General features: G+C 40.5%; 2 protein-coding genes across 3 annotated transcripts in view; one reads left to right on the top strand and one right to left on the bottom strand.

Annotated features, from left to right (window-relative positions):
• Window positions 1-304: 304 nt before the first annotated feature.
• Window positions 305-6,057, bottom strand: hsbp1l1 (heat shock factor binding protein 1 like 1). The gene is made up of 3 exons (XM_076879298.1): window positions 5,845-6,057; window positions 5,682-5,746; window positions 305-2,472 (listed from the first exon to the last, which is right to left on the bottom strand). Exons 1-3 carry the CDS (start codon window positions 5,887-5,889, stop codon window positions 2,376-2,378), a joined length of 207 nt encoding a protein of 68 aa, XP_076735413.1. The 5' UTR covers window positions 5,890-6,057; the 3' UTR covers window positions 305-2,375.
• A 3,466-nt stretch (window positions 6,058-9,523) lies between these two features.
• The window catches only part of slc66a2 (solute carrier family 66 member 2), a 41,117-nt gene continuing 30,432 nt past the window's right edge, over window positions 9,524-20,208 (top strand). Inside the window, exons 1-3 of one of the 2 annotated variants that reach the window (XM_004563696.2) lie at window positions 9,524-10,252; window positions 11,989-12,122; window positions 15,129-15,179. In XM_004563696.2, coding sequence (XP_004563753.1) covers window positions 10,050-10,252; window positions 11,989-12,122; window positions 15,129-15,179 — 388 coding nt within the window. In that variant the 5' untranslated portion in view covers window positions 9,524-10,049. The remainder of the gene's footprint in view (window positions 10,253-11,988; window positions 12,123-15,128; window positions 15,180-20,208) is intronic. The other variant, XM_004563697.2, reaches the window with a different exon arrangement.

The raw sequence follows: 20,208 nt of genomic DNA, 5'->3' as shown, positions 1-20,208 counted from the left end.
AGTCAAAGTTCTTAAAGACCCAATATCTGGAGTCTTCTTTGCTAATATTTAGAAACAGCTACTCTCCAAATACAACACACCACAGTTCACATTTTTACCTGCATTTCTTGCTAACTTGTTGCCTTTATAGTCCACATATTGCAAAGCAATGTAGAATGTTAGCGCTACACATTCAGTTAAAGCCCCTCCTCCTCACAGGGCAGTCCGGCCCTTGTTCACTACTACAGGTTTAATTCATTTTATTTTCCTAATTTCCTCAATACACTGGATGCTGTACGTGAAACAAAGTTACACTGACAAAGAGAACATGTAGAAAAATTTAATGAGGGTGGACACGCTGATGTTGCACATTAAATGATATTATAGGTCACAAAAAACTGCATAGATATTAAACAGCATCATCTCCCAGAAATGTTACATTTAAACTGATAATTACATTTTTATTTTATGCATAGATACAAAGTTAACAAGTGCCTTTCAGGATTTAGACTCAATGTTATAATCACAATATTTCAACAAAAAATGGAAATAAATACTTGCAGTAAATAAATGAAAAACATTTTCCTTATTTTCCCCAATGAGCTACTGTCACTGATGACACGCGTCTTGATTTGACGTGTGAATGTACTGAACAGCCTGTAAGCACTGCAGTAATGTTTCCCTGGTCATTTTAAGCATAGAGTAAATATTGTTAGTTTAACAATAACTAAAGTATCTTCACCTTGTAACTCGCCAGGAGCTGGACTATAGTCCACCAATAAAACAAAAATATTTTCTAGCTGTGATGTTTTTATCTCCGGTTGAGCGTTTTAACCAGCTCAACCACTTGTTGTGCAAGAGCACGTGTGTTGTGGACAAGCAGAACTGAATGCACTGCTGACTATTCACTGATATTTGTGTCACACTGTGATAAAGCAGTCAGAATGTTCAACACACAGCCATCAGAGCAGACCAAACCTGCCCAATTCTGATAAGTGCCACAGCTATATAACAGCCATCGTACTAATAGGTGGGAACCTGCCCAGGTGCATCACTGTTGCAGTTCAGTGCAGAGCACCATGTTCCTCTGCCTCGATGTTCAGCTGCTTTGTGAGAGAGGATCTTTTCAGTCAGGTGGACATACTGCAACCATGCTGGACTGCAGATCTGCTGCAACATTCAGAGCTACCAGAACCGCAGCAGGTAAACAGCTGGTTCATGTGCCGCTAAGTGTCAGAGACTGTAGAGCAGAACGCAGACTGCTGTCAGCAGTGCTGTCCATGAAGGTGCCCCTCTTCATCCACACGATGAGACACTTGTTGAAGAGCAGCTGGTTTATTGCTCACTGAGTACTTTCTCATAAAGTACTCAGTACCAAAGTAAAACATTTACAGACGAGAAACTTAGAAATCTCACTATTAACTGATTTGGGTTTTTTTTTCCTATTTGGGTGTTCAGCCACATGTGTGAGTGCATGTAACCCCAAACTGATGCTACAAATAGAATCAAAATCTCTAGAAACCAGTGAACCAGCACAAAAATTAAAAATTCCAACATAAACATTGTGCACCTACACATTACAAACACTACAACTGTGTAATTTGTGCATTTGTCATATGGAGAACCTGCAATTAGCATTAAGACATCAAAACTTTGAGAACTCCTGGTCTCCACATCAGTACAACTCAAGGATCCAGAATTCACATCCACAGACGTTACTGAGGTGAAGGTTGTTAGAGATTAAGGGTAGTGATGTGCCAGTTAAAGTAAAGACAACCACCGAAACAAGCAAACAATGGTGTTTTAAGACATTAATAAAGCCTTTATAAATGCACCATGCTGTTGCTTTATTAGACTTCACTGTAGATGCATTTCTGCATAACAGCTTAGCCATCAACCCAGCCTTGAATAAGACAGGCTTGCTTGTAACTGGCTGAGGTTCAGAGAGGTATTTCATTAATTACATGTTTAAAGCCAACACAGACGGTCCTGAGGAGAAGCACACAGCTGAAGTAAGACTTCTGTGAACGCTTCCAGTCACAATGAGAGAGGTCAGCTTTGTCATGCTGGAGTACGAGGCAGAACTGTTGGAACTGATTGCCCAGATTGTACAGGTGTACCTAATGAAGTGGTAAGAGGCTGTATTTTATGAGTTGGAAAAGTGGAAAATAAAACCGTCTGATTGGAGGACATTGCTTCCAATAAATCTCCGAGGTAACCCTGATTGGATATGATCTGAACAGCACATCATAGCAGCTGGAAAAATAAGGATATGTTAACATGAGATTCACTACTTCAGGTGGGACTTCACCATCTGAAGTCCCGCTTCAAGACCGATGAAGTGTGAGGTCACAACAGGAAACAGCTCATTGGACAGATGAGGTGTCAGCCTGGCGTCACTTTGAAGATGCCTGCGCCTCCATACCAGCCTGCGTCATGAGCTCAGTGACGTTTCTCTCAAGGTCGTTGATGCGGGTTCCCATCTGATCAAGTGTGAGCATTAAGAAACAAACAAGTCTGCATTCATGAAGCTAACTACATCTACAATATGTTCATTTTTTCCCAGACGTTTGAATAACACCACCTCTGAGACCAGGAGCGGAGGTCAGAGGACACATTTGTCAAAACTGCCAGTTATGAACAAAAACACTGATAACGCAACAGCAGCAGTGATGATGACGCTGGCACAGAGTCTGTTTACACACTGCAAAGAGGCAGCGCTGTTACTGACACTGTGAGCTCAGGTAGAGTGAAAGAAAACTTGCTTCTAGTGCCTAAAACAGCAGCGCTGTTCCTGTGATCGCCATTAAAACCTTTACAGGGAAAAAGCAAGCGTCAGTCATCAAAGCACCTGACCAGCAAACTCCAACATGAATAAGAGCAAACTTTGTAGCTGCCCCATCCTCGCTGATTGTTTGACACTCAGAAAAATCTGCAGTAAGGCCCCAGAAGTTGTGTTAAAACCTGCAAATGGACTCTTCACTTTATTCATTCATTATACAGCTCGCTGAAGCAAACAGGGGTGAGTCTAAAGGGGGGCATGGGGTGTACTAGACCATATTTATTTCAAGGCTTTTGTAACATTTTTCTGATTGAAAATGAAATAATATAAAATATTGTGTTAATTAAAACCATGTTAATATTTAAAAATATAAAAATAAAAGCTTTTTTCATAGCTAATAAAACATACAAGAGCCATTAAACTGAGAGCCACTGACCTGAGGGTTGTTCGGTTGGACACTGAATTATAAATAATATTACATAATGTCTACACCATCATTGGCTCCTGTTAACATCAGAAAGTCTTCCAAGAAGTAAAGGTACATTTTTATGCTGTTGTTTAAATACTTGAGATTAATATATATTTATAGGATTTAAGAAAATATTTTCTTTTAAAATTACATTTCAACATGGCACATAAATACAATTAAAGGGCTTGTTTGGGGTTTTTGACAGATGTTGTATGCAGTTAAACTTTAAAACACTGCAATTTCTAAAATAGAAACCACTGAGCATTTTATTGTGACAGACCCATGTTTTCTCTTTTGTCTTATTAATTAGCGATTATAAATATTCAACAGTATTTCTTATCCAATTGCACGATCTGATATCCTTGTGTCTGTGTTGTTCCCACATCATCAGAATAATAAATGTTGTTCCAGGTTCAACATTGCAAGTGAGCAATCACATTGTTGTGACGTCATACTTTTGTGACTTTGGAAAAAAACGTCTTCTTAACGTGCGAGAAACCACCGCTGTCCGCCAATCCAGCAATTTGAATTCGTTGCATTTCAGGATACTGTTCTTTAATAAACGGTAAGCATTATACATATCGTTCTTGCAACATTGGAATTTCATAAATGAATGAATCGCTTGGTTTGCAAAAGTATGACGTCACAACAATGTGATTGGTCACTTGCAATGTTGAACCTGGAACAACATTTATTTTGATGATGTGGGAACAACACCAACACGAGGATATCAGATCATCCTATCCAATTAGTCAATTAATCGATGGAACAATTGACAGATTACTCCGTTACTAAAATAATCAATAGCTGCAGCTCTGTTAGCTTTTAATAACTATTTGATCCCCTGCTGTAAATTTGTAAGTTTGTTCATTTAGTTGTAAGGGAACAATCTTTTATTTTTATGAAATAATATCAATCAAAAATCCAGGAAAACACATTAAATAAACGCTAGAAATGATTTGCATGTCACTGAATTCAAACATAATATGACTCAGTGCTCGGTGGAGAAGCCCTTGTTGGCGATTTTACCCATTTAGAATTAATGCATCTCACAGCATACAGAGTGTTCAGAGCACAAGTGACCCGCATATTGCAGCAGGGCACTTACATTCAAACTTCTCAGGGCGCTTTTGTTTATTTTTGTCTGAGCTTCGATTTTATTGAAATTGCGTTTCAATAAATGATTTACTGCAATTTGAAGCTGCATCTTTATTTCTGTGTGTATTTTCTGACTACATCAGCAACAGCTTGAGTGTTTAGTTTTGGGTCACTGCCATGCTGTAAGACCCTTCTTCGGTGTTTTTGCTGAGAGAAGGGGTTTATATGTGGAACATGGCTCTGTCCTTTGGCCCCTCTATCTCAAAGTCGTCCTGTGCCCTCAACAGAAAAACACCCCCAAAGCATAATGTCTCCACCTCTGTGCTTGACTGTGGGGATGGTGTTCTTCAGGTCATATGCAGCATTTCTGTTCCTCCAAACACAAAGAGCTCGACTTTGGTTTAATCTGACCACAGGTTAGATGTTCAGTGGTAAACTTAAGACAGGCCTGTACATGTGTACATGCTGGTCCATACCCTCCTCAGGATAATCCTCATCCAATGATGCAAGATCTTACATGCAGCTCCAGACCCAGGGTGAACAGCTGTCACCTCCTCACCAAACTTCTTGCTGTTGGTCTTGGGCAGGTCTACAAACTTGTCATCGATGTCCTTTGACAGGACAGCTCTGGTCTTGCCAATGGTGGCGGAGAGGTTAGAATGGAGGACACTGATTTTGTGTGCTTTATACACTGAAATAGCTGAGACCAGGAGTATCTGTAACTGACTGACTGAGGTGTGCACCACATTTATAACCACTCATTTTTTCGTGAGTGAGCAAACTTACAAAGGATCAAATAATGATTTCTCCAACCACATATCAAAATCACCCCTCGTCACTGACACATTTTCTAGTAGACAAAGCTTAATTTCTGAGTATATTCCCATCTTTTAACACACATTTCACTGTTGACTCTTTTACAGGAAGAAATCTCATTACTGGGTGCCAATGTGCCTTAAATAGATAATTATTATTTAAACATATACAGTAGCAGAAGTCACAGGCAGAATGTCACATTTGACAGAGGTTTGTCTCATTTGATTTTCTTCATACTGCACTTTTAAGTGATTGTTGTATGAAAACCAAAAACGACGTGATTTTTAAAGAAGACTTATTTTACCTTCAGTAGCAGTGGCGCTAAACTTGTACAACAGTTGAACAGTTCAAGAGTCTCGGTAGCGGTCGGTCGCCCTCTAGTGGCCACGTGTTCATTGACAGGAGTCAAAGTGAAAGTCTCATTAGTGAGCTCATTGCTCTCAGGTGTGTCTTAGCAAGCAGAACTTTGAGCTGACTGACTGCGTGGATAAAACGCGCCTGAAATGGAAGAAAACACGGCTGGAAAAAAGGATATGTTTGGACTCCAGCTGTTCAGAGATGCTCTGGAATCTTTGCTCAAGTCGCTGCATGGTTGCCTCCATCTAAACGGACGAGAGAAGGAAACTCGTTCTTACACAGATGTTTGCCTGCCCGGGTTGTGCTTTTTACAGGACACGTAGGTCACATGAAACAAACTCACCGCCTCGGTCATGTCTTCAGCTGCTTTGCACTCTGTTTTAGACATGGTGTCTCCAGACACACACACACAACCCGCTCAGCTGCACTCAAACAACACACACACGCCTGCCTGGGACTGTTTTGCCGCACCGGCCTGTGACACCCAGGTTAAAAAATCCCAAATGAGTTTCCTTTCTGTGACGCTGGCGGTGACTCCCTTAACTTTGCGGTATGCCGAGTTGACACAAACTTCCGCTTGTGGCGCTCGTCCCTTCAAAATAAAAGCGTCGCAGGGGATCAACCTTCAAGTCACCACATTTTTTTTCAGCTACAGACAATTTTATTTCAATATGATTTTTTTTTCTAGAAGATTTTTTATTTTTTAAATTTGGCACAAGGGTGAATAGCTATGGCCTAAATGTACACGGTATATGTAAGTTGCATAATTGGCTCATAATTGCAAGGTTTGACTCTTAAATCTTTGTGCCAATCTGTGATATTACCAAGGTGTAAATGCCAACAGCTTTGACATGAGGGTAGGATCATTTAGTCTTTTTGATTTGGATATAATTCACTCATCAGTGTTAACTGGTGACCATTCTGGATAAAATAGACATAGAATAGGAACACGTCTAACACCAGAGATTTCTAAGAATGGGTGGATTCATCCTTAAAGTTGTCCAGAAGAGCCAGCGTGGGTTTAAGACGACTGAAAGATTAAGAGGGGCGAGAGGTTGAGGTTGTTTCTCTCTGTTAGCCCTGAGACAGGCTGGTGATCTGCCCACGGTGTACCCTACCTCTCACACCCTATCTCACCCTAAGCCAGCTGGGATATACCCAACCCAACCCTGAATTTAATAAGTGGGAAAAATGGATAGATTGGAATTTATGCTAATAAAGTCCACTTAATTTAATTGTTAATAATGAGGCAGATCGCATTCAGGGGGGCAATATTGATACAATGACCATGAAGACAAACTGTGAGTTTGAATTTAAGCAGCAAATCTGTAAAAGTAAAACTCTTCACACAAGTAAACAGATTAGAAAACACACCACGCCACACGTGTGAGCTAGAAACTCTGTTGAATTCAGTCTTGTGCTGTGGCAGGATGTCTACAGTATAAATGTCCACAAGGCATTCCATCCAGGTAAAGGCGCAAAGCAAAAAAACAAAAAACGAAAACCCACTTTTTTTCCCCAATTTCCGCCTTTTATTTTGAAGGCGAATATTGTTACATTTCCGTTGTTGTAACAGCTGCCTTTCTCATCCTTAACTGTGACAGTGGCGGAGATTTGTATGCGCGCAGCACATGGGACAAACATTTTTTTAACTCTTTGTAAACTGGTTTATCCTGGCAGTCAGGTCGCTGTGGGTTTTGTTGCTGCGCCCCCAGAACGAGGCTTTGGTTTTTATGTAATACATTATCCTGCTCACTGTGAGAGATGAGAGAAAACAGCTGTCTGCCATGAGGGTTACATAACTTTCATTAAGCCTTTATAAATCTTTCTTTATTTCGGGCAGTGTCTCTTTCACTCCTGCTGAATATAATACATTTATACTGTATAACATCATTACAAAGGCTTGTTAAAATGGACTGCAGTGATTAAGGGATGGACTGTACAAAGGAAGAAGTCAGCTAACATAAACCAGGTTACATGAAATATTGAAGAAGATGTTGCTCTACAGTCAGTGCAGAAAACAGGCAGAACCAGATGTGTCACTTTGTTTTAGGCCTCTTCAGTTGCAATTGACTAAAATATTCATTGTCTGCAGCAGGGCCGGATTAACCTGCTTAGTGTTCTCGGGGCAAAGACTGTGGGTGGGGGGCTGTAGTTGTAGCTGTATGATGCACACTGAGAACTGCGTTAGAGATTTGTGAAAGCGAAAATGTTTCTTACTGCTGTTAGCAAGTGATAGAAATAATTAAAACTGTCCACTGCAGCTTGTGTCTGTGAAGCTCATTGAGCATCTTTGTTCTTTGTTCTGCTCCCCTTTTCTTTCATCTCTTTCCCCTAGTTCACCCCCTAAAAAGCTGAGGCAGACTGCCCAGCGCTGACCCTGGATCTCTTCTGAATGTGAATGTGTTAGTGCTTTGTAACGTTAATGATAACGTAATGTTATCATTTGTGCCCCCTGCGTACCAAACACCCAGGCAGTAGGAGAGCACGCAGTGCACCGAGGAGCGATAGAAGGCCAACAGCAGCTTCTGGTACAGGTTATTCTTCCTTTGCCCAGGTGAGATCGCCAGAGATGTAGGTGCCCAGAAACCTGAAGATAGAGACAGAATAAACACACTCACCATTTATAATGAGAGTGGAGAGAACCTGTCTGTGCCTCCTGAAGTTCACAATAAGTTCTGTTGCTTTAAAGATGCTTAGTTTCAGGTTGTTTTCTGAGCACCAGTGAGAAATATCTCTACCTCTACACTGTCTCATCTCCATCAGAGATTGATCAGAGATCCGTCTGACTGACCGAGGCTGGTTTTTGAGGAGGTCTTTGATCCAGGAGCAAGTAGCAGGGGGTTCTGAAGGTGGTCTAGTTTGGTAGTAAGGATGTATGGTATTATGGTGTTGAACGCTGAGCTGTAATCCACGTAAAGCATCCTCACGTAGCTCTACCCATTCTCCAGATTTCCCGCTGCTCTGTGAAGGGTGATGGTGATGGCATCCTCCATGGACCGATTTGCTCTGTAAGCAAACTTGTGGGGGTCAAGAGAGGGAGGTAGGTAGTCTTTGATGTGCTGAGACACTTCATGACTACAGACGTGAGAGGTATAGGTCTGTGGTCATTGAGGCTTTCTATTCCAGTCTTTTTGGGGATGGGAATGATGGTGGAGGCCTTCAGACAAGTGGGGACAGTGGCATGAGTCAGGGAGAGGCTGAGCAGGCTGGTGAGGATTCCTGGCAGTTGGTCTGCACAGAGTTTGACCACTGGCTCTCAGTCTCCTCCTGACCTCATGTTCCTCATGTTGCACCTCAATCAGATGTTTTTGGTAGCCATCAAAAAGTTTCTGGCATAATTCTGTCGTGTTCGTGGCAGAATAGACTGAAACTGGTTGGTTTTCCTGGTGCTAACCAGTTTTTTTATGAGCAGTCCAGGTTGAAGTGAGGGCCTAAATTTTTTAATCCTCAATTTCAGAGGCTTATGTAACCTGAGGTCATCAAACCAAAACCTTTTAGTGGTCCCCCACACTCGTTTTAAAACCCGAGGGGACCGATCTTTGCAAGCTGTTGCACCCAGACTCTGGAATGCACTTCCCCTATTTCTACAGGGTTTGGACTCAGTGGAGACCTTCAAAAAGCAGCTAAAGACATTTTTATTTCAAAAAGCTTTTAATTAGACCAGGGTATTTATGATGTATTTTATAACTGTATTATGTTTTTACCTTGTAAAGCACTTTGTGACATATGTCTGTGAAAGGTGCTATATAAATAAACTTTACTTACTTACTTACTTTTGAAGCTTATTTCTACGTAGCTACAGAGTCAGAGCCCAAAATTACCATAACATTCACGTTCTGCCAAACAGCTGACACAAACTATATGTTAAAATTCTTTCTTTTATTTATTTATTTATTTTCTTTTTTTTATTCTTTCTATTATTTTTTTTAGCTAACCTGCTAGATAGCTAGCCACATACAGTTTGCCTGTGTGTGAACTCTCTTGATCAAGTTGGATAATCTTTGATTGAGCGCGTGACGTGAGACGTTCCAGGAAGTGTTGGGAAACATTACAGACGGGCAGGACAGCGAAGAAGAAACAATGGCGATGTAGGGACACCGCAAACAAAAAATGCTGTTTCATTTCAGGGGCTTTTTATACATTTTCAGGAGAGTCGTGTGTTTCCTATAACGACTTAAGTTCAGCCCGTGCTAAAACGCTCACAAGCATCAGCAGTGTTGAGTCAAGGAAATGGGAAACGCAGAGTAAATGACCGTACTGCAGTGACTGCACAACCGCTGCTTTTGTACGGAAGCTCATTGTTTACTGCTCATTGTTTCCGCTATTGTAACGTCAGCCCCGGATACGTCGTTTGTGCTTCATTGCTCTGTTTATGATGGCGTGGCATTAGCTGCTGTTTCTCAGTCATGCGTGGAAAACACGGATGCTTCTCTCCCGATCTCAAAGCCACATCGAGGAACCGGAGGAGGATCAACAGCCAAAAATAGTCTCTAGAGCCACTGACAGCCAGCTGACGTCTCTTCGCTTATTCCGCCGACGAACAGCATGGAAGATGAGTTGTTTGACCAGATCCTCACCGTGTTTAACAACCTGGTGGCGTGGGTCGCTGCCGGTGCCATGGTGTTCGGTGGGGTGGTGCCCTACATCCCCCAGTACAGAGACATCCGCCTGACCCAGAATGCAGAGGGCTTCTCCACCTACGTATGCCTGGTGCTGCTGGTGGCAAACATCCTGAGGATACTCTTCAGGTAACAGACTCTCACATCCTTTGAGAGCTTGTGAGGTTGTTATGGGGGGCTTCGGATATTCTCTTATATTCAGCTTTTAAAAAAAAGAGATCCTCTTACACTGCATGTTAACCGACTCATAGAGGAAAAGCGGCCTGCTGGGTTGAATGCACTGCAAACAGTCTGCTGGTTACTGTTAAACACCAAACTGTAGTTTACCTCTGAACAGTATTCAACTTATAGCAGACAAGACTCGCTTTTCCTTTTATTTTTTTATACAGTGGTTATAATGGTGGATATTAAATGAGGCCACAGAAATAATGATGTAGAGACTTGTACATATAATGTGGATAACCCGAGGCACAAAAATACACAGTTTACGATAAGAGCCGTGCATTGTGGCTCTGTAGTGCAGTAGTTTGCATGTTTGCCTAACAAGCAAAAGTTTCCTGGTTCAGTCCCAGGATGAGATACAGATCCCTTGGCGGTTGTGTCAGGAAGAGCACCTGGTTTAAAAATCCAACAGGTTAAGTATGCAGCGCTGTGGCAACCCTGTGTGAATAAGTGAGCAGCTAAAAGTAGCTTTAATCATGCAAAGCTACTCTATTAGAGTCCAAGCATTAATACACTGTATTGCCAAAAGTATTTGCTCGTCTGCCTTCACACGCATATAAACGTAAGTGACGCCCCATTCTTAATCCATAGAGTTTAATATGATTTTGCCCACTCTTTGCACCAATAGCAACTCTTCTAGGAAGGCTTTCCACATGGTTTAGGAGTGTGTCTATAGAAGTTTATGATCATCCTTCCAGAACCACATTTTTGAGTGCAGATGCTGATGTTGGACAATAAAACCTGGCCCACAGTCTCCGTCTAAGTCATCCCAGAGGTATTCTGTCAGGTTGAGGTCAGCCAAGTTCTTCCACACCTTTTCCACACCGCTTATCCTTGGTATGCTGAAGCAGTAAGAGTTCCTTTTGCTGGAGCTAAGGGCCCAAGCCCAACTCCTGGAAAACAACCCCACACTATAATCCCTCCTCCACTGAACTTTACATTTGGTACACTGGAGTCAGACAAGTATCGGTCTGCTGGCAACCGCCAAACCCAGACTCGTCCACCAGGTTGTCAGAAAGACAAATGTGATTTGTCACTCCAGAGACCTTACTGCTCTAGGATCCAGTGGTGTCCTTTACACCACTGCATCCAAGGCTTTGCATTGTGCTTGTTGATGTAAGGCTTGGATGCAGCTGCTGGGCCATGGAAACCCATTCTGTGGAGCTCTCCATGAAATGTTCTTGAGCTGATCCAAAGACCACATGAGTTTTGGAGGTCTGTAACGACTCTACACACTATGCCCCTCAGCATCTGCTGACCCCGCTCTGTGATTTTACATTGCCTGCCACTTCATGGCTGAGTTGCTGTCATTCGCTTCCTTTTTGTTATAAAACCACTAAAAGCTCAGGAAAATTTTACAGCTGGACATGTTACACAGGCGGTATCCTATCAGTGTACTACACTGGAGTTCACTGAGCTCCTAAGAACGACCCGTTCCTTCGGCATATCTAGCCTCTTGATTTTATACACCTGTGGCCTTAGATGTGATTAGAATTCAATGATTTGAATGAATATGGTGTAATATGCACTTAGGAATGAGTGTAATAGGTCCCCTTGAAGGTCTGGTGACCAGCAAATGGGTGAGAGAACCATAGGGTAAATATGAAATCTTAAAATCCACATATTGTTTTCTTCTTCTTTAGATTTGGACGCTACTTTGAGACGCTGCTGCTGTGGCAGAGCATCATCATGATCTGCACAATGCTCATCATGCTGAACCTGTGCACCAACGTCCGCATGGCCACTGAACTCAGCACGAAGAGGCGCTCCTTCTTAGGTCAGAACACCCAGGCGGTGCCACTTTACCGTGCAGATAAGGCTCAGATTAGTGTGTGTGAGTGTGTGAGAGGCTGGTGATTGTTGCCTGTGATCTCCTGTGCAGGTTTTTCTTTCTAAAACTATATAAAATAAGCTTTCTGAAGCTGGTTTTATATTGCGCTTAGTTCAAATAAGTGATATAGGATGATGGGGTAAAATATATTACTAACCATGAAACTTTCCAGGCTGATTACTGACATTAAGGTGATTACATTTTGTAATGTTTGTCATAAAGTTATTCATAACCCACACAGGGAAACGCTTGATTCTGTTTTGTGACATTTATCCCTTTGTAAACAAACACAAACAGCTGCCCTTTGTTGTCTGATACGCCGTGCTGGGCATGCTACAAGTTCCTGCTTACTTTGAGGAAATTTGACTAAACCTGGCTGCTAATATGAAGAGGCTCAATGTCAGATAATGGGAGAGTATCAGTTAAACTAGCGTGGGCAGGATTAAATATAATCCTGTGTAAAAGGAAAACATGGAGACACTGTTTTATAATCAGAGCCTCACACATTTCTTTTTAAGTCGATAACAATAGTTGGCGACTCTAAAATCTGATACTTCAGCGAATATACATAGACAGGTTTGCTTAAAATTCGTATTGTGTACTTCTATCTTTATGAGTCAGTGCTAAAACAGCACAACAGTACAGTTTAAATGCACAGGATCAGCTGGTTGTGGCATTTGAAATGCTGTTGCTAACAGGACAGTTGCCCTCTGGTGGACAAACTGTGCAACATCAACACAATGTTTCTCCTGTCAACTTTTTTTTTGGTTCATTTCTCAGTTGTTATAAATGCTGATAATTAGCAAAAGCTAATACCGGCCAATACCATCAGCCTGTCAATATAACTGGAGCATATGTCAGGAAGTGCAGTGCAATAAAACAAGTTTTATCCATCAGCCTTTAGGATAGATTGTTAATTTTACTAAATGTAATGACATTTTTGAGCTTTGTTACTTTAAGTGAAGCTTCAGACTCATGTCTGATTGCAAAACACGAGAAAAACAATAGCTGTCCTGTGATTCTGCTATCTGACATCTAAAATGATCACACAGAGGAAGTTTGAAACAACAGGAAGTCTCTTGTCTGTCTCTTCTCTTCCACAGCTGGTCTCCGTCAGTCACTGATCATTCACTCAGTGAACAGCACACAGAGAGAGACAGAGGGACCGTTTAGTGCCAGGTTTTTTTTGTATTTTGGCCAAATGTGTAGTTAGTGCATTTTGCCTCAGTAGGACAGTGTAGCTTCATGTTTAAGTGTCTACACCAAGCAGCAACTGTCAGAGAAATTCCAAACTTCCAGTGAAGTAAACCTAAGATGTGAAAAACAAAGTAAAAAAAAAAAAAAATTTAACTGCTGAGTTAGATTAGATTGTTAGGCTTAGCTTAAATACTGAAGTCAGGGCTAAAGGCTTTATTTTTCAGTTTTTGTACAAATGTGTGTATTTAATCCACAATCATTCACTGCTTCCTGTAACCCGGAGGACTGTATAGTGAGTTTATCTGCAAAATTGAAGGAACAAATACATTGGAGACTACAGGGTTCATTTTCTCAGCATTGTGAACTTTATAATTGTAGTCACGCAATTAAAATGTTACCAGTCAACGTTAACTTGATCAATAAATACACATCATGCCAAGCATATTCATTTAAATGAAAAGACACAAATACTCTGGTAGATTATATCGCGCTGCTCTCTTTCATCTTTGGTCTGCAATGCTTGGGTCGTGGCCATCGACTGTACTGTAAACTCTTTTTTTGTTTTTTTTTTAGAAGTTTTGAGACACAGTACAGTCAGACGACACCCTAGGAGCAAGCATTAGGTGACAGTGGGATGGAAAAACTTCCTTTTGACAGGATGAACCCTCTGGCAGAATCAGGGTCAGTGCGGGGCGGCCATTTGCTGCGACCAGTTGGGGGGTGAGGGGGCGGCTGTTTTCCATTGTGGAAGTGATTAATGCGAATGATTAAATGCAGAGTGGTGTATAAACACAGAGAGTGAAAGGGAGTGAAGAAGAAACACCAGGAAGCTCCCAGCAGCCTAGGCCAACTGCATCACAACTAAGTGATGGTTCAGGGTCACCTGATCCAGCCTCAACTATATATTGAAAAAAGGAAAGTTTTAATTTTTAGCTTAATCTTAAAAGCAAAGAGCGTGTCTGTCTCCTGAATCCAAACTCGGAGCTGGTTCAGAGGTGAAAGCAATGTTTAAAATAATTTTCCCAACATCACATGTTCCTATAAATGTGTGTGTATGTATGCGTTTGTTTGTGTTTTGTTTTGTGTGGGGAAGCTAAAGAAATATTTGTTATTGAAAATATAACTGAAAAGTTTGAAAGCGTCACAGCTCTGCATCACACCATCTTGAAATATTAAGCCCGTGTCAGGTACATGTGACACTACAGATAAACATCGTCCTCACTAAGCCAGATGTCGGCTCATTCCAAGGTCTGGCTAACAGGTTTGTGTGTGAAATATGCTTTTATGGAGCTTTTATGTATCCTTTGGTAGTAACGGCTACGTTTAAAGAATAACATGACGAAGGCTATTTTATGTCTTCCTATGGAACAAAAACTGTGCAGCAGAAGCTGTGAAGATGAGCAAGCTTAGTGCAATAAATGCTAAAACAAATAAAGTAAAAGGGAATGTAAGACGATTGGAAAAATAGAACTTTGGACTTTGCAGATGTCACCAGATTTGTGGATTAAAACACCTTGAATTAAGTTACATTACTGAACTCAAAATTTTATTGATTGTTTATTAGCTATAAAGGTTATGCATCTGAGGAAGCTAAGCAGGTGGGAACACTCCTAACCTCACAGATCACTGGTGTAACAAATCACAGAATCAGTGAGTTCTGTAATTTGACAAAGATCAACTCCAGCTTTGCTGAAGAAAACCAAGCTCTATTTTTTTCTTTTTTGTCTATATATTTTTTGTTTTTTTTGTCTGTAGCCACAGACATTAAGGACGAGGAGGTCAGAATCCCTAAGAGGCTCTTTCTGGGTATGTACTTACTGTGTCTGTCATGAAACATCAGTAGTAGTTCATCTGCCTCTCCCATCTCCACTCCCGTGTGTCTTGTGCATGGTGATAACCCTGCCTGGCTCTCATTCACAGCCCACCCGTCTCACTAACTGACACCGACTAACAGTTTCCAATGAGTTGACGTGAAGCATGAGCCCCTTTCTCTCGCATGTTTTTGAATGATCGAGCACATTAACTGTTTGTCGATTATAGAAACTGTTGTGATGCTCTACAGCATGTTTCACTGCACGCCCTTAGTGCACAACAACGTAGGAAGAAAAAGAAGCTAATCCTGTTAGACCTGCATACTGCCACTAGTTTACAGTAGTTACTGTACTCATGTCATTGAGTTACAGTATGAAGTAACTCAATGAAATATACTCATGTTACTGTGATGTTTATGTATTTTGAAAAGCAATAATTGATCTTGACGAAGTGCAAAAGACAAAAAGGAAAATCACTGCATCATGAAACACAGTCACAAAATGTTGTTGTGTTTGTTTTGTTGTTGTGATTTTGTTTTCTTTTTCTGAAATGTCGTGTTTTCTGATTTGTCTTTGTGTTTCGCACTTCAGGGCCAGCATACAAGCAAAATTAACTTTTGTGTATGAATAATAACCTTTCAGCTGCGGCATGTTGATTTTTATTCTGGACTAATACAGTAATGTAAAGCACATTGTTGAAAGGCTGCAAAATCAAACACTAATGACTTTTAATTAATGCTTAATTAATGATTTTGAATTAATGCTGTCTTCCTACTGGCTGACTTCAATACTTTCAGTACAGTGTAAACCCAAACAGAACTCGACACATTTAAAGAGGACTCAGGACTTATGTTGCTGAACTTACAAGTCAAGCTGCATTTAAAGTAAACTCAAATATTCTCATTTGAATTGACGAATCCCAGCGTATTACTTGGGATTAAATTAAAATGGTGAGACTCGTATCCGCTATCTAATACATTTAAAGTATATTTTGTACTTCTTTATTTTTCTGTTGACCAAAGAATTACTCCATACTTGTTTTTCTGACATGGTGTGGATCGTCAACTCGGCGACCCACTGCACTCTTTGTGTCACAGTTTTGCTAATCTAATATAAAGGTAAATGACACGCAGTCCGAACTGAACCCATATATTTTATTTAAAAAATAAACCATAGGAAGCATGTGAAATGTTTAAGAAAAAAAAAGTAAAATATATGCTTTCATAGTTTAGGTTATTTACATATTTGTCTAACAAGTGAAAAATGTCTGGTTGAATCCAAGGAGGAGATACAAACCCCCATTTACCAGTTTACCACTGTGTAGCATCTCCTTTTAACAACAGTCCAAAAAAGCATGGGAACTGATGAGACCAGTTGGACTTCAGGAAGATTAATTTTGTTACATTCCTGTGTAATTTAGGATTCCAGCTAATCCACAGTATTTGCTCTGCTTATTGCTATTTGTTTCAAGATCACCAGATATTTTCATTTAATGAGAGAAATTGCCCTTCTTTTGTAATAGTCTAAACGACTGTGGCATATAGAGTCCTGCCTAAAAAACTTTAGCCACCCTTCATTTCTTTATATTTTGATAGGAAAATGGAAATTATGATATATCAAAATGTGCAAACACATATGGAAATTTATTTTTCATAGATTCAATAAAAGAAATGGGAACAAATTATTTTCTCTGGAAACAGCATGTTGGTATCAAAGTGCCTAAAGATACAATTTGTTCTCTTTAGGGTATCTGTAGACACAACACCAGTTCACATTTTAGTTAGGTGCCTTTTCTGTATTTGAATGATTGATAGGTCAATGTTAAGTGGCCTAGCAAACAAAAGCAGTCCTCTGAAAATGATCAGAAAGTGAGTGGAATAAGCAGCCAATGTTCAAAGAAAAACTTCAGAAAGCCTGGAGAACTATTGCTCAAGTCCGCTTTTCTATAAAGACAAGAAATTCTGGCTCCTTCTAATTAAAATACTAATAAATGAGAAGTAATCAAGATTTGTACACAGTCATATACATATGTTTAAATGTGTATATACTTGCAATTGGTATACACAGTTCAATTGGGACACAGCATGAAGAGAGGGCTGTTGTTTTTGCGATGGACACTAGATGGCAGAAGGAAACCATAGATGTGCGAATTGAAAAGGCAGCATGCACTTTTAGTTCAGCGTGTCCGAATACAGAACAAACTTCCCTGTTTAGTTTGTAGTGCACAGTAGACAACATGGACAGAATTGCTGTTTTCCTGTCATGAAAAAGTCAGAGCGCAGAATCGTTTTTCATTAGCGTCATTGCTTCTTTGATTCAGTGTGTTCTGACCTGTGTGTGTTGCTGCTGTGTGACTTTGACCACATGTGGAAGCTGCCATCGCTGGGCTCTGAATAGTCATCGATCAGTGAGCTCTGCCAAGTGTCATTAAACCCTGCTGACAGAAAGCCATGTTCTTTGATCGCAGCTTTGCTGCCTTGCTGCTGTTCATTGATTCACTATTGAAAATATCAAGAGCAAGCATGCTGTAGTCCACCGTCGATAAAAAGTGAGAAAATACACAGGGAGAAAAGACTGTTAGATCAAAACTGCGGCACAGAACAAACACATTAGAGAGAGCAGATATTCGGTTCACACCATGTCGCTCTGTAGTGACTCACTGTGGTGCTGTTTAGTCCTCAGGACAGTTTCTCAACCTGTGCATTTGTCTGACTGTCCAGTTTGTTCCCTTTGCGTTCTCGGAGCCTCAATAATACCTCATTTGTTCTCATAAGAGCACAGCAGCATTATCACACCAGGCACCTTCATGAAACAGCAGGACATTTGCACCTAGACAGACAAAATGTAGGTGACTTTTAATAGAACTTCCCAGGACTGCCCAAAGGAAGCTGCAATAAATGTGATAAGCTGCAACCTTTCTATATACAGGTGCCTCAGACTCACTCACATATGTGTGCGTCGGTGCTGGAGTGTAAGTCTTTTGTTGTGGCATGTGTAGTTTTGAGAGAGAAGTTAAGTCCTGGTGTAATAGCAGCTCAGTGTGATTTATGTGCAAGACTGCCTGCTGCAATCCTTTAAGAAGATTAAAAGATCAGATCATTTGGCTGTGTCTGAAGCAGAAATGCTGGCAATCACTCAGGTGGAGGTAAAAGGATTTGGGGGGAAAAAGCAGGAAGACAGTGCAAAAGTTTGTTTTTGAGTCAAACTTTTTAGAGGATCTATAAGAGGAGGCAACAAGGAAACCAAAATGTGAAACTCTACTCCACCATGACAGGAACTGTGTTGGTTCCCTAAAGGGTGCAGCTCTCTCCGTCACATCCACACTTTCATTTGTTTTGAGCTCCATTCAGTCATCTAAGTCATTTGATTTTTATATTAGGCCTTTTATTACTTCTGTGAATGCAAATATCTGACATTTTTGCATTTGTTCCAGTCAGCACATCTACACAGAGCTCCAGGGTTGGAGCAGGGGAAATTAGTTTAGTATGGAAACCCGAAAGCTTTAACAACAGTTTTAACAGATGGGTCAGTGTACTTGTACTTACTTTAACTCCTGATTTTTACTCGGCTATCAGCTACAAAGTTACATATGCAGGGTGTTATTATGAAGAAGCTGAGTATCTATCTTCAACCCATCTTTACTTTGATGGTGTTGTCCTTTCTTTTGGAATCTCATCATCATGATTAACTTGATGATGAAGAACATTCTGCTTCCTGATAGAGCAGGGCGATATGGCCAAAAATATTTATCACGATATATATTTGAAAATTTGCGATAACGATATAACCGACGATATAATTGATGCGAGACAAAATACAACTCCACAACATTACTAGCGCAAAAAGACAACCTTCCATTTATTTTCACTTAAACAAGAAGCTGGTTTTTATGTACATTAAAGCTTTATAAAAATGTAACAGTGCAAATACAAATTCCTTGCTGAAAGTTTAACCAAAAGGCATTTCCAGTAGAAATGGGCTGACATATCCTGAGCATAACCATGTATAATATCCACTGAAGTTAAAAAGAGGTGCTTTGCAACATTAAACTGCAGTGTGCAGTACGCATTTTTCGGACCATAAGGTGCACGGGATTATAAGGCACATTAAGCGAAACAAAGCAGTCAGATAAATCAAACTTTATTAAACTCATTCTTCTTGCTTCCTCCACTTCTGTACCATTGATTCATTAATGTTGAATTCTCTGGCAGCTGCTCTATTCCCATGTTGTTGCAGTATATTAATGACTAACCTCGTATTGTGGATGGATTATCTCAGTTGTTCTCCTGACTGAAGTTTGGTCCGTTTACAGCATCCTGCCATGCGATTGCATTTGTTTCTAACCATGAAGAACCTTCACGTTAACTTTTATAAGTGGAAAAGTGTTAGTGTTCGTCCTCCAGCTTCACTGTTTATGTTATGCTAACATAGCTGTGTCGCTAGCGATCACGTAGCACATCATTATATACCAGCTAGCCCAACTTCAGTAACCCTACAAACGTCACTGCTGTTTAGTTTCCTGTCTTCATTTATGTTGGAAGTGATAGCAGAGCTGTACGTTTGATTTTTTTCAGAAATCTCTCAGTCAGAACATGCTATATCATGCTTAGGTAACTAGCGAAACTAGCGAGCTAACTTCCGCTAGCTTCCTGCTAACTTCTAACTCCGTTAAATGTAATAACTTTTGTTTTCATGGATGCCTGGAAGTTAAACTTTATAGTTACACCTGGTAAAGCAGCAATGCTGATCGTTTTATTAAAGATGAAAGAATTTAGACAGTTTTTAACTCTAAGTGATGCTGCAGTGTTGTTTGACCTGAAGTATACGGAGTTTAGGACCCAGATTACTCCCAGATTTAAGAGCATCTTAGTCCGACAAATACGACAATAACAACGGCCGCTTGCATGTTCTGCAAAAAAATGTGCTTTGTTGTGTATCTGACGGACAAACACCAAACCAGTTCCACATCACGGAAGTTGCACCATTTTTACAAACCAATTCTGGTTCATCGGCCATGTGCGTAT

The sequence above is a fragment of the Maylandia zebra genome, linkage group LG22 (genome assembly GCF_041146795.1).
Source record: "Maylandia zebra isolate NMK-2024a linkage group LG22, Mzebra_GT3a, whole genome shotgun sequence".
Lineage (NCBI taxonomy): Eukaryota > Metazoa > Chordata > Actinopteri > Cichliformes > Cichlidae > Maylandia > Maylandia zebra.
The sequence above is the reverse complement of the archived record's forward strand: the minus strand, read 5'-3'. Positions and strand labels throughout refer to the sequence as shown.